General features: G+C 34.2%; 1 protein-coding gene across 5 annotated transcripts in view; it reads right to left on the bottom strand.

Moving 5' to 3' along the window:
• LOC123506444 overlaps positions 1–16147 on the bottom strand; it is an 85458-nt gene that overhangs the window by 20993 nt on the left and 48318 nt on the right. For 3 of the 5 annotated variants that reach the window (XM_045258535.1, XM_045258534.1, XM_045258533.1), the window contains exons 3-6: positions 14957–15089; positions 12152–12631; positions 1910–2005; positions 210–329 (exon numbers count right to left, since the gene is read on the bottom strand). In XM_045258535.1, coding sequence (XP_045114470.1) covers positions 210–329; positions 1910–2005; positions 12152–12631; positions 14957–15089 — 829 coding nt within the window. Of the gene's footprint in view, positions 1–209; positions 330–1909; positions 2006–12151; positions 12646–14956; positions 15090–16147 lie in introns of all 5 variants that reach the window. The other 2 variants (XM_045258536.1, XM_045258537.1) reach the window with 2 other exon arrangements.

Here is a 16147-nt window from a genome sequence, read left to right as displayed (position 1 = left end):
AAATTAGAAAAGTAACATTTTCAAATTATGATAAATAACAAATAAATATAATTTCACATGTTATAATAATCTATGAGGACTGACTTGACACTAATAAAATCTTGTAGGAAGTTTTCATAAAAAAGATTGAAAAGGCACAATGTGAAAACTGAAAATTGCATTTATCTATAGCAGAAGCAACATTGTAAAAGATCCTTCCATTTTCTTACCTTATAGATCCTCTGTCCCACCTTCCTGAGAGGGTCCATCACCCGGTGATAGATGGGACGCTCAGTGCTCCCCTGGTAGTTGGAATAGGAGGACAGTGCCTCAGAACCTGCCTGGACCAGCTGCAAGGAGAGGAAAGATAAGGGAGAGACTCCAAATGTGCATCCATTGCTAGATATGCACACTTTAACATTCTGCCAATCCAATTTTCAGTAGTGAAATAAGATGTCAACCATACATATCATTTATGACTTAGTACATCATTCTCTTGAATCTATCCACATCTGTGCCAATAAGGAAAGCATATATAGTTAGGATTGTTAGGAGTAAAGCTTTTATCACTACAGCTGCAGACTGCATGGATGATCTTTTAGGCGGCTTGCACACCAACGCAACTGGTTGCTTGAAACCAGTTGCATGCAACCATTCAATGCAAATACATAGAAACGCGCACACTGAGTTGCATGGAACTACGCAATTGCAGTCTCATGCAACTTGCCAAAATGGTTGCATGCGATCCAGTTGCGTGTGATCTTTGGTAGAAGACGGTCTGTGTCACTCGCTGTGCTATCTGTCACTTGTCTTGTCATCTGTCTGTCCATTTCAGATACCTTTATATGAGGGCCGACTAGTTCCAGGAGTTGTTGAAAGGCAGGTTCACTCATTCTGTAGAAATTTTGAAATTTCTCAGGGTCTCCATTGAATTCTTTGGCCAGTTGGTAACAAGTATGCTTTTTATCTGCTAAGAAAGGATGGATCCAGTACTTTCTTTTCTTTTTCTTATTTTTAAGCCACCACCAAAGAACACATACATCTTTGTCGTCTGACATTTCGAATGCAACTAATAAATGAATAGTTGCTTTGGTGTGCGGCTAAGCATGCAACTGGTTGCATGCAATTTATCACACACAACTGGTTTCAAGCAACCAGTTGCGTTGGTGTGCAAGCCACCTAAGACGGCAAGTCCAATCCCACCATTTCAGACCTACATCTAATATTATCATCATCACTGATTCTGTTTACATTGATGAGACTCAGCCCTGGAAACAGTTTCCAAAAAAAGGGAACAACTTTTAAATATTCTTTGCTCCCTTATCAGGATCATCTTTTGTTGTCTTTTGTCGATGCAGGATGTGTTACTTTCCACTCAAATGTATTTGGTAACTGGAATATTTTACAGCTTCACATTTGTTTTGCCTCTTCTCACAATAGTACCAAAAATGCACCTTATCATGCTTACTTCAACTTGAAAACTATGGTAAACAAAATAAGGTTCTCTACTGTAATAGAATATAGAATTTTCACAAATGCAAATGACCTTAGGTGAAAAGAAAAACATGCTCATTATTAATGATCATGTTTCTATGACAGTTTTATAAAGCTTTTCTTTCAATTGTATTTGGCTTTTACCATGCTGCTGCATTCAGGACTTTTGTGAATTAGAAAACCTGGCATGGTTTCTGCTCTAAGCAATCAATAAGGAGCATCAAATGTTCCAAAATTTTTGTTATGGAACAAAGACATTTTCTTGAAAATACATATCTATTTAATGTCATTCAGTAAAAATTTTAGTAAGAATTAAAAGAACAAACATTTGCATATGTGTATAATGCTAAATCAGCATAGAGTAATAATAATATATCTATGCTTAAACAAGGTGAGCCATATGTGTAAGTGGATATGTGCAAAATAAGAATCTTACCTGTTCTCGTTTAATGTGGGATGTTGCAGGATGACCAGTGATTTGGTTGTGGGGTACTGGCAGGGGAACAGTGAAGGTTGGGGAACCAGGGAAGGGCTGCAAAGTTAGAACAGGTTAAGTGAGCTCTCTCAGTGATCTGAAAAATGTTCTGCCATGTCCATCAATTAGTGTACTCTGATGTGTTTCTCAACTCCCAGTGGTGAAAAAATTCCCATGGTTTTACTTTTTCTCTGGTAATCTTAACTGTCTATCCTGTTTTGCATTTCAAATTTCTCTATTACCAATACAGTAATCGCCCACGTATCCGGATCGCCACTATCCGGAATTCGCTAATATTCAGAGCTGCCCCCAAGCATATTCAAACCTACCGCGCGAGCGATCCCTCAATCCCGCTAGGCGGCAACACTTAAGGCTGCGTCACACTAGCACTTTTTTCCGTCGTCTTCAATGATTTCTGTTTTTTTTTTTTTTTTTTACTGTTCCATCAATTCTTTGTCATCTTCAGCCAGACGGAACACACCGTTTTCTTCTAGTCAATTTTTAGTCAAATTTATGGTTTCTAACCAAAACTTTTATAATAAAATTGATTTTCTTGCTAATTGGAATGATGCTATAATCTCGACTTAATATCATCTTCATAAGTAGATGTAAATATATTTGTGTGTGTGTATATATATATATATATATATATATATATATATATATATATATATATATATATATATATATATATATATATATATGTATATACCATATTTTACGGCTTGCAAGACGCTGTATTTTGGAAGACGCACCCTATTTGAAAAAAAATTTCAAAAAAAAAAAAGTCACTCATACAAGAACGCATTCATCATAATTATATCCGACCACTGAACACAAAAACATAAGAAGCAAGGAGCCTGCAAGACACTATTGTTTCACCACTCATTACAAATTTGCTGGAGCACTCACCACAAATTTAAAACTATGTAAATAAAAACACCATAGGTAAATACATATACACAATGAAACAGTCCATCTCTTCTTGTTTTAGTGGCGGGCGTCGGCATGTTTTGGACATGTTGTTTACATTTCAGAATCACTTGTCCTATCGCCCAAACCGAACACGTCAGTGCTGCAGTTTGTATTTATTTTATTTTGCAATCGTGCTTCACAGGCTTTATCAATGTGAATACAATTCACAAGTGGAGTTTTGACTTTTGCTTGAACGAGTAAGCCATTTGGATGTTCTATTAATAAAGGTATAAAGACACCTGGCATGATGTGTGTGCGTTCATGTGCATATATGTGTGTGTTGCAATGAGACAAGGGAGCGGCCCGTTTTCTCCACACGCCGAGTACGCTGCAGGAAGGATTATGGTATTGTAAATACTTGTAACACCTAAGTACTGAGTTTACATAATATAAAAGGCTAAATTAAATAGTACTTAAGCTAACAACATAATGTAATGACTCAACATACAAATCCAGGTCGCTATGTCAAGTGTCCAAGCTCACTTGAGGTTGGATGCTGCCTTACAATACAACATTCATCTTGGAAGACGCACTAGTATTTTTCAGGATATTTTTAGAAAAAAAAGTTGTGTAAAATGTAAATATATATATATATATATATATATATATATATATATAATATATATATATATATATATATATATATATATATATATATATATATATATATATATATATATATATATATATATATATATATATATATATATATATATATATATATATATATATATATATATATATATATATATATATATATATATATATATATATATATATATATATATATATATATATATATATATATATATATATATATATATATATATATATATATATATATATATATATATATATATATATATATATATATATATATATATATATATATATATATATATATATATATATATATATATATATATATATATATATATATATATATATATATATATATATATATATATATATATATATATATATATATATATATATATATATATATATATATATATATATATATATATATATATATATATATATATATATATATATATATATATATATATATATATATATATATATATATATATATATATATATATATATATATATATATATATATATATATATATATATATATATATATATATATATATATATATATATATATATATATATATATATATATATATATATATATATATATATATATATATATATATATATATATATATATATATATATATATATATATATATATATATATATATATATATATATATATATATATATATATATATATATATATATATATATATATATATATATATATATATATATATATATATATATATATATATATATATATATATATATATATATATATATATATATATATATATATATATATATATATATATATATATATATATATATATATATATATATATATATATATATATATATATATATATATATATATATACTGTATATAACATTGTCTTGGAAGATGCACTAGTATTTTTCAGGGTATTTTTTTTTGGAAAAAAAGTGTCTTGTAAGCCGTAAAATACTGTATATATACCGTATTTTACGGCTATACCTTGGGTCTCTCGCCATGTTACGGGGAGACAACTTTTGAATGAGAGTGGTATCAGAACAGGAGAGAGAGAGAGAGAGAGAGAGAGAGAGAGAGAGAGAGAGAGAGAGAGAGAGAGAGAGAGAGAGAGAGAGAGAGAGAGAGAGAGAGAGAGAATACAAGGGGCCCGTTTTCTCACGCTCTATGTACATGCTGAACCCGATCGGACGCAAGGCCATGGAAACCGATGATACTACCTCATTCAACCTGTGATATTTTGGTAACCATGACATCTAGAGACTTATGGTTTTTTGCATTGCAAAGAGGAAGAGTTGCTTGCGGGCAGGAGTAAACATATGCTCTACGTCACTGTGTCACCAACAATGGAGGGTGGTAACGAGTGATTTCACTGTGTCTGATTCTGCCACCTCTCCCGCGAGCCTTACTTCTATAGCTCAGGTCTCTCACCATGTTACAGAGGGACAACTTTTGAATGAGACTGGTATCAGAATGGGCGACAGCAGGAGAGAGAGAGAGAGAGAGGGGGAGAGGATACAAGGGGTACGTTTTCTTTCGCTCTAGCCAAGGCCGCTGAACCCGATCAGACGCAAGGCCACGTAAACTGATGATACCACCTCATTTAACCTGTGATATTTTGGTAACCATGACATCTCGAGACTTCTGATTTTTTGCATTGCAAAGAGGAAGAGTTGCTTGTGGGCAGAAAACCATTAGTACTCACTCGTTTATTGAATTTTTAAGTGTAATCAGTATATGAATACAGGCTATTTTGTGTGTTTTTCGCCAAACTTTTATTTTTGGGACCCATGATCACAGGGTCTTGAGTTCACAAAACTTAAGAAAAAATATGCACTGCCAAGGAGCACAGACACATGCATGCACAAAAGATGAACAACGATACAAAACGTATGTTAGCAGGGAATGGTTGTCTAGAGCCATTGGTGTGAATGATCGGGTAAAAGGGATGTGTAAGGATGTGGGTGTCAGCTTTGTGGATGTATGGGATAGGTTCTATGGGCGAAGGGATTTGTATGCTAGGGATGGTGTGCATCTGAGTAGGAAGGGTGTGGATGTGCTGAGTGGATGTCTGGAGGGGGGAGTTGGGATGGAGTGTAGGGGGTGAGGTAGCAAATGCATTCCAGAAGAAAGATGCTAGACATAAATTAGATAGGATAAACAGAGATAGTGAAAAGATTAGGAAAGATTTCCAGGTGCAAATAGGAGAGAATAAGATTAGGATTCCAAATAAGGAGACAGCATCTAGGAAGGTAGCAGGACTTAAATGTTTTTATGTAAATGCCAGGAGTCTTAGGAACAAGAAGGACGAGTTATCTAGTTATATAGTTGAGGAGGACTTAGATGTTGTATGTGTCACAGAGGCATGGGTAAATGAGGAAAAGTTTAGGAAAATAGGAAAGAATATGAAGTAGATGGATACATTATGTATTTACACCAGAGAATTGGTAGGATAGGTGGAGGAGTAGTTATTTATGTAAAAAATCCTTCATTTCCAGTCAGGTTAATGGTATTAAGGTAGATAACAGAGTAGAGTCCTTATGGCTGGATGTTAGAGTAAACAAAAGTAAGGTTATTAGAGTAGGAGCTTTTATAGACCACCTAACCAGTCAGCAGATGTAGACAACCTTATGGTAGATGAGATAAATAGGGGTGTACTAGTCAGACAATTATCTTAGGGATTTTAATCTTAAGTCAGTAAACTGGGAGAGGATGGTAGGAGATGCTAGTGAAAATAAGTTTATGGAAAGTTTTCAGGATAACTATTTAGTGCAGATGGTAGATAAACCTACTAGGGGGAGGAAGGTTTTAGACATAGTACTAACAAATATTGAGCATTGTTTAAAGGAAGTTGAGGTAGGAGAGACTTTAGCAAACAGTGACCATCATATAATTAGATTTATCATTAATTCCAGTAGGGATAATATAGTGAATAAGACTAGAGTCCCAAACTATCAGAAAGGCAATTATGGTAGGTTACGTCAGTTATTAGGAGAGGTAAACTGGGAAGATAGTTTTGGAAATAAAACTGCACAGGAGATGTGGGATATTTTTAAGGTTGTAGTAAAGGGTATAGTGATGCAGTGTATCCCTTACAAAGATATAAGGCAGAGAAACAGGAAGCCATTATGGTGGACTCATGAGATAGGTAGCCAGATCAGAGAGAAGAAGAGGGCATACAGAGAGTTGCAGAAAAGTGGGAAGATGTAGATTTGATTAGGTACAGACAGGTCAGAGATGATTTGAGTAAGGTTATAAAAAAAGTAAAAGGCAGGCAGAGATAAAACTAGCTAGAGCTGGGAGTAAAGATCCCAAAAATTATATAGTTATTACAAGGTCAGTGATAAAAGAAATAAGGATAGGATTGGACCACTCAGAAAAGATGGTGTAGTAGTGGATCAAAATGAAGACATAGTAGAATTATTGAATGAACAATTTTCTTCAGTATTTACTAGGAAAGAATAGGAAATCCTGTTACAAACAGTGCGACGAGTAGTTTAAGAGCTTTAGAAAATATTGATATAAAACCGGGAATTATTAGGAAATTTATTCTTGAACTAGACGATAGGAAAGCTAGTGGTCCTGATGAGCTACATGCCAGAGTACTTAGGGAGGGTGTAGACAGTATTTCTGAAGCACTTAAGTTAATCTTTGAAAGATCACTTAGGTTTGCTGAGATACCTCAGGACTGGAAGTTAGCTAATGTTACTCCAATATTTAAAAAAGGTAGGAAGGATGATGCAAATAATTATAGACCGATCAGTTTAACTAGTATAGTATGTAAGATACTAGAGAAAATCATTAAGGGTAGTATTTGGGAGCATTTAAATGAGAATAGATTAATTAGAGATACCCAACATGGCTTTAGATCAGGGAGGTCCTGTCTTACAAATTTGCTCGATATCTTAGAATATATTACCAAGGAGTTAGATGATGGAAATAGCATAGATGTTATATATCTAGATTTTAGCAAGGCGTTTGATAAGGTACCGCATAGGAGGCTAGTGTACAAATTGAGACTACATGGGATAGGGGTAGGTTAGTTGATTGGATTAGTGAATGGCTTTCTGATAGGAAACAGAGAGTAGTATTAAATGGGGCAATGTCTGAGTGGAAGGAAGTGGTTAGTGGGGTACCCCAAGGATCAGTGCTAGGACCTCTTCTTTTCTTGGTGTACATTAACGATTTAGATATAGGAATTAGTAGCAAAGTATCAAAGTTTGCAGATGATACTAAGATAGCATGTGCAGTACAGGGTGAAAAGGACAATTACAGAATACAACGAGACCTGGACAGGCTGATAGCATGGGCAGACAGGTGGCAGATGGAGTTTAATTCTAAAAGTGTCAGGTTATGCATTTAGGTAAAGACAACACAAACTTTAACTATGAGATGGAGGGATGTTGGCTAGAGGCAGTAGAGGAAGGAAAGGATTTAGGAGTAGTGATAGACAGGACTATGAAATTTTCAAAGCAATGTTTAGAAGCAAGAAATAGGGCAAATAGGATCCTGGGTTTTATAAATAGAAATGTTAGTTATAAAAGTAAGGAAGTGGTGCGTAGCTTATATAATTCCTATGTTAGGCCCCATTTAGAGTATTGCATACAGGCCTGGTCACCCCACTATAGGCAGGATATCAACATGTTAGAAGCAGTTCAGAGAAGAGCAACTAGGATGATACCAGCATTAAAGTGCCTGGAGTATAGAGATAGATTAAAGGAATTAAACATGTTTTCATTTGAGAGGAGATGTATAAGAGGATATGATAGAGTTATTTAAAATGTTCTCAGATACAAACTACATAGATGTGAGATCTTTCTTTACCTTAGAGGAGGGAAGTAGGACTAGAAATCATGGCAGGAAGATTAGAAAGCAAGGCTGCAGGTTAGATATAAGAAAATATTTCTTTAGTCATAGGGTGGTAGACTTCTGGAATGCATTGCCAGAGACGGTTGTAAATAGCACTAGTTTGACAATGTTTAAAAACAGATTAGATAAGCACTTAAATTTATTAGATTTATAATTATGTATAGCGCTGCATGATAGTCTTTATAAGAAATTTACTATAGTTAAACAAGACATGATCCCCATGTATGGGGATCACAGATTGTAGAGGAATTCGCTGCAGGACTTAGCCCTGTTAATGGGCCAAATATTTAGAATTAGTATATAATGTATTGTGTACTTGTAAGTGTATCTTTAAGTACTGATGACGAGGTCGCTGTGCGACTGATACAGGATAACCTAGATGGGCCCTGGTGGCCCTTTGTTATCCTATTATTTATGTTATGTTATGTTAGGCTGAATGTTCGGGTGGACGCGGGTAGCCGAGCCGATGGCTAATTGAATGTTAAAAATATTGTTGTATTTCAAGGTGTAAATTATATAAAAAATTTACGTCGTATATAAAAAAATCATATGTTAGGGCGATCGTATGTCGAAGTACCACTGTATATACATATATACATACATATATACATTTATACATACATATATATATATATATATATATATATATATATATATATATATATATATATATATATATATATATATATACAGGCAACCCCCGTTTAACGAAGGTTAACACAACGAAATTTTGCTACAACGAAGGTTTCATTTTACTACCATCTGCTCATTTAACGAATACCAAACTCGCTTTAATGAAGTTTTATCTAGGTAATTTTTTCCAAGTTTGAAAGCCCCGCCGTATCACGCAAACCGACAAGCTTTTGAATACACTAGCAGCCACAGATACTAAGGCCTGCCTCAGGAGAAATCCTGGGACACCTGTAGAATCAAGATCAAGATCAAGATCAAGCCTCTTGTGGACAACATGCACCACTCACTCCCATAACAGCGTCAGCAGCAGCTCGTCTTCACTCGCTCAACTTCCCACCAAAACACCTTGCAATGTGGCCTAGCATTCCTAAGAAGATCAGGAAGTTTCTTACTCTCGAAGTGAAGTTGGATATTATTCACAGACACGAGAGAGGCGAGAAAACTATAGCATTGCTGGCCACCATCTTGACTCCATTTATTGTCTCTACTATTTTCAAGTCAGCAGACTATTAAGAAGGCTGGTGAGACTGTACCTTCCTTGCAAGCTAAAAGAACCACCTGAACTCGTAACTCTACAACGGATAAAATGGAAAGCCTTGTCAAAATGTGGTACATAAGTTTTGTATGCAGTACAATGATGCGCCCTTTGTTTACATTCCACAGGTTGCTGGTTAGTGTCTTTCCCATTTCACTCTCCCTCCCTTCATAAATTTAAGATCATCAACATCATAAAGCTACGTACATACATACATAAGTGTACATTATAATGACTTAAATTAAATTTAACTGCCTAAATGTTAAACTTCATAATTTTTACTTTCATTAAACCTTTCACTGTACTATGATGCACTCTCGCTTTGCTTACTCTCAATGGAAATTCAAGTCAGGGGTTAAACTCGTTATAATCGGTTCGCTTAACGAAGTTTCGCTTAACGAAGTGTTTTTTTAGGAACGTAACCCCTTCGTTAAACGGGGGTTGCCTGTGTGTGTGTGTGTGTGTGTGTGTGTGTGTGTGTGTGTGTGTGTGTGTGTGTGTGTGTGTGTGTGTGTGTGTGTGTGTGTATTTACCTAATTGTATTTACCTAATTGTAACATACGGGAAAAGAGCTATGCTCGTGTTGTCCCGTCTCCATATCTATTAATGTCCAGCTTTTTCTTAAAATCATGAATATTCCTTGCGTTGACCACTTCCACGTCTAAACTATTCCATGCTTCCACCCTTCTATGAGGGAATGTGTGTGTGTGTGTGTGTGTGTGTGTGTGTGTGTGTGTGTGTGTGTGTGTGTGTGTGTGTGTGTGTGTGTGTGTGTGTGTGTGTGTGTGTGTGTGTGTGTGTGTGTGTGTAGGGCGTGAGTCAGGCTATGACACAATCACACAAGACATTTAAAAATGGCTTCCTGATGGGAAGGGTATTTAATGATCAAAAAATAAACTATACCATCTGATAATTTAGGGTCTGAAGATTTTGGAGATACAATAGTAATCCCAAAATCTTAAATCCCACAAGATTAAATAAATAAATCTTCCATCTCCCTAAAGTCTGAGTTAAATTTTTTTGGGGGGTGGGGAATTTGTATAAGTCAGATAAATATACAGTAATTGCCCGCGTATCCGGATTATAGCAGCCAAGGCCATGGCGGATACATGAAATACCCAAATACACAATTTCCTCTCCCAACCCCTTATAAATTGAGAAAAAAACATGTACATAACCCAAATGGGTAAGAAAACAATGAATGAAAGCACATTAAATGCATAATCTGGAACAAAAAATGGTACCTAAGCAGTACAAGGGGTGGTGGGATGTACACACAACAGTAAAGGTGGCATCACACTGGTACTTTTCCGTCAACTTTATTTGTCTCGTTTGTCAACTGTAAACAAACATTGCTGCCCCTTCACCCCAGCCAGCTGCTGCTATTTTTTCGTTCCTATTTTTGGCCTTTAATGCTCTTTATGAGAAATTTCAGACAGCTTTGTCCACTCATAAACAACAGAGCAGCTCATCTTGGCCATTTGCTACTTGGAAGTTCTGCCTTGAAGCATCTCAGAGAAATGTAAATAAACAACTGAACCACTTTTTGCTGCTGAATAATATATATATATATATATATATATATATATATATATATATATATATATATATATATATATATATATATATATATATATATATATATATATATATATATATATATATATATATATATATATATATATATATATATATATATATATATATATATATATATATATATATATATATATATATATATATATATATATATATATATATATATATATATATATATATATATATATATATATATATATATATATATATATATATATATATATATATATATATATATATATATATATATATATATATATATATATATATATATATATATATATATATATATATATATATATATATATATATATATATATATATATATATATATATATATATATATATATATATATATATATATATATATATATATATATATATATATATATATATATATATATATATATATATATATATATATATATATATATATATATATATATATATATATATATATATATATATATATATATATATATATATATATATATATATATATATATATATATATATATATATATATATATATATATATATATATATATATATATATATATATATATATATATATATATATATATATATATATATATATATATATATATATATATATATATATATATATATATATATATATATATATATATATATATATATATATATATATATATATATATATATATATATATATATATATATATATATATATATATATATATATATATATATATATATATATATATATGTATATTTCATTTACACTCTAAACAATGCCTGAGCATTTATCACAGGAAAGAGAGAGAGAGAGAGAGAGAGAGAGAGAGAGAGAGAGAGAGAGAGAGAGAGAGAGAGAGAGAGAGAGAGAGAGAGAGAGAGAGAGAGAGAGAGAGAGTCATAAATACCTACTAACCTGGAAAGTGGAGTCCTTGATGATAAACTGGCTAGGATCAGCAGGGTGCACTGTGGCAGAAGTTTGATGCATGGCAAATATGGCTTCAGGATGAGTAAATGGAGAGGCAGGAGGGAGTGATGGTGGTGGGGGAGATGAGTGAGTAGGAGAGGGTGAGAAGGAGGAGGAAAAAAAAGGTGATGGTGCAGAGGATGATGAGGAATGGACTAAAGGGGAAGGGGAAACATGAGATAACTTTGAGGACTCAAAAGCAGTAATGACAGGTGGTGTAATGCTGAGATGAGTATGGCCTGAGGCATGGCCAAGAGCTGCATGATCAGATTTCTTAGTTTCCACTGTTAATGTTTGGCCAAGTGTTGGTGACCTGGCAGAGAAGCTGTGGCCAGAGGAAGGAGGTTTGGCTGCTGCACCAGACCCATAAACCACATCTTTGGAATGGCTTTGGCCTTGAGGTGCAGCCAGGTAGCTGTAGCTCACCACCTGCCAAAGAAGAGCTTTTTTAATTTTCATTTTAATCTTACATAATTAAGATCATATGTTCAATAAAGTTATATAATTCTCTATATATCTAATTTGGAGGTTGATATGTGATGGAATAATTGCAAATGTGAATGTATGTGTCTACAATTATCTCCAAATAAGAGCTATAGAACTTGCATACAAAAATTTTTAAGAGTCCAACCTTCTAACAGTTCCAGCTGAAAGAGGTTTAATGGAGTGAAGCATAGTTAAAGCTATAATAAACCCATACATTCTTTCAAGTATTTCACCACTTTTGAATGGTTTATTACTGCAAGTTATTTAAGGAAGAGATTTTTGTTCCTTTTTGGTGTTAAGTGTGATACCACTGATGAGAGATAAACCTTGTGCTTGGAGGAACTGACACCAATGTTCTATAAATTCCACTTCACCACATAGCACAAGTTTTATAATTAAACTTATAATGGAAGTATTTCCAGATTAACTTTTTAAAGCCATTTGACAACTGACAGTCCAATCCATGAAATGAATTTTGTATCATCAATGGATAAAAGTGCTTCATTATTCTACTAGTTTGCTGAAAATTGGTGTTATTGTTATTATGCTAATACACCTCGGTCCTGCTATAAATGTGTTCGCAATAAACGATTCTCACAATGAACGAGTGACCGAAAATATTCAGTCCAAAATTTTTGTTATAATCGAGCATGTTCACTATGAACGAATTGCTTCCGAAAGTGAAGGAAATCCGAGGAGTTCTCGCTATGAACGGCGTTCGCGTCGCTTTGAACAGTGCAGCGTGACGTCGATGCTCATTGTGACCTCATGACTGTCTACGGTGGACTTGTTGAGGCTTGGGGTGACGTAAATGAGGCTACCTTGAGGCGTGCATGGGAGAAGCTTACTCCCCATGTGGTTACCAGGGTGGAGGGTGCCCAGAGGTTAACTGACACTGTTGAGCAAGCCGCCACAGAAGCGAGAAGAGTTCCAGGGTTCAATAATGTTACGGTTAAGAAATAAGAGACGTTAATGAGGGAGGAAACGAGCAGACAGCTAAAGGAATCGTTCAGGAAATCGCTGTAGAAGACAATTTAGTGAGAGCGCATGCTGTCCTACAGGAAGAAGATATGGCTGAGAAATCTTTAACAATGCAACAACTCAGTGCAATTCTTGCTAGTGCTGAAATTTTAAAACACACAGTCCTCGAGGTTGAGCAGTCTAAGTTAAAAAGGGACGAATTTTGCTTTGACTTAGAAAAACTTATCAGAAGTTACCGAGAGTCACATATGGCGAAAATTAATGAAAGAAAGCAAACTTTAATAGATCGCTACATTCGTCAACCCCAGCAAGACCAACCTTAGGTTGTTCAAGTTGATGAGCCTCCTCCTAACCTTGAACCTAACCCTGAACCTGTGGCAGGACCCTCTGGTGTTCGCCCTATGTCACTTCCTAGTAAAGAGGAGTTTTAAGGATTTATGAGGGATGTGAATAATGACAGCACTAATCCCCTTCAGCGCCTTTGTTCCCTAAGAGTCACTAATCCCTCAACAAGTGAGGACAGTGAGTGACTCCCAACAAGCCTCGGAACTCTCCCCTGTACATAAATCCCCCTAGAATTAAGGTAAGTGACAGCAAAGTTACCCTTTATTACCATTTTCTTTATGTGTGCAATGTATTCCATCATCCATGTTTAACCCCATTTTTTTTCCCGGAAAAACAGGTAAAATAGGGCTGAAAGTTAGGTTTACGAGAGGGCTGATCGACCTATTAGCCTTTTTTCCCATAGGATACATTATTCACTATGAACGAATTCACTATGAACGACCCTGTTCACCGACCTATTAGACGTTTATAGCAGGACCGAAGTGTACACATGTCCAAATTTTGTTCATTACTTTTCATTATGATTTCTCCTCCCATTTTGTCATTCCATGAAACTCTTTTTATATTTCTGATTCCCAACACAACATTTTCATGCATGATATTCTAATTTCCATCTCATGCCTTTCATAACTCCATGAGGTCAATTTCATCTTTTATTCTTTTAACATTTTTGCACAACCACCAAACAGTTCAAAGAAACTATTTTGATCCTCTGTCATATAACTTGCATATATTTGAAACATAATAAGTGCCATAACAGATCCTTGTAGTTTCCCACTTGTTACTTCATGTCAACTAGAGTTAGTGTCTCTGATTACCATTCTCATTTTCCTCACCTGTAAATAATCATCATAATCATCATGTATGTGTGTGTGTTGTCTTATCCTCACATTCAATGTAATTCCAGTTTGCCACTAGTACAATAGCTATCCACCTTCTCACCTGCTCAGATGAAGCAGGACGCATTGTCTTCTTCAAATGAATCTTCAGCCACAACACCAGATCGCTCATTGTTGTGATAACGTTGGGAGTAGAAGTTGGGGTACTGGACAGGAGGAAAGACACTGCCCTTACTCTGTGATGAAAATATATGCTGTCTTAAGATAGAGAAAATATTGAATGTAATACTGAAAAAAAAAGTGCAAAATTTACAAAAGTGTAATTATAATTGTTGATATCAAACAATCCTGCACAGCATTAGGAAAGCTCTACAACAATGAATGGTTCCATGCTGCAGGCCTAAATAGTCTGCATATCATATTATACACATCTGATTGAAGAAAGCATCATATGGATCCATACTATTTTGCATGAGTAACTTACCCCCTCCAAGGAACAACAAACTAAAATCAAGCACGTTATCCTCTTCACTCTGAGTGCCTCCTTGTTGCAGTAAAATGATGTTCATTTCTCTAATGTTCTTGGTTTAAATAAAACCTTTCTTATGTTGAAGATAGAGTATGTTGTAGTATTTAATTTACCAATAAGTCAATATTTCTCTATTTACTTCAAGAATTTCTCTTGAAGAAAAGTAGCAACTCAACTACCAAGAGATATGAGTTGTGGACTTCTCCATTACCCATAAAGGTTCCCAAAATAATGAAATAAACATGGGATTCATGTCAAATATAAGCATACCTTATTGGAACATGGTACACATTTGTAAAAGTACTAAGCAAAATTACCTCACCATCTGGTTAGCGTGGAATGCTCCCAACAACTGGACTTGCCAATAACTACTCATCCTCAGATACACAATTCCTAAATAAATCATTGCTGTATCTGATTATTGCTAGGACAATACTGAGAAAGAATGGACAAGGGTGAGCAGTTCCTCAGCCCATTGCCATTCTTGGCTAGGATACAGGAGATAAAGAAAAGAGTACAAAAGACCGTATTTTGTACAATAAAGAATACTAAACCCCACTTATGCGAGATCAGACATCTATACTTTCAGAGTAATGATTTCATCACAGCAATATGGCTCTTTTTATATATATGAATACAAACTGCATTTCATTCCCTTCAATAAAACTTACTTGTCACTAGGTCATGGATCAAGGCTCTATGAACTACATCTCTGTCAACAAGGTAGAAAGACCACGAAAAGTAATTGAAAAACACTCTATACAA

The sequence above is a fragment of the Portunus trituberculatus genome, chromosome 20 (assembly GCF_017591435.1).
Source record: "Portunus trituberculatus isolate SZX2019 chromosome 20, ASM1759143v1, whole genome shotgun sequence".
Lineage (NCBI taxonomy): Eukaryota > Metazoa > Arthropoda > Malacostraca > Decapoda > Portunidae > Portunus > Portunus trituberculatus.
This window is presented reverse-complemented; position numbering and strand designations above follow the sequence as displayed.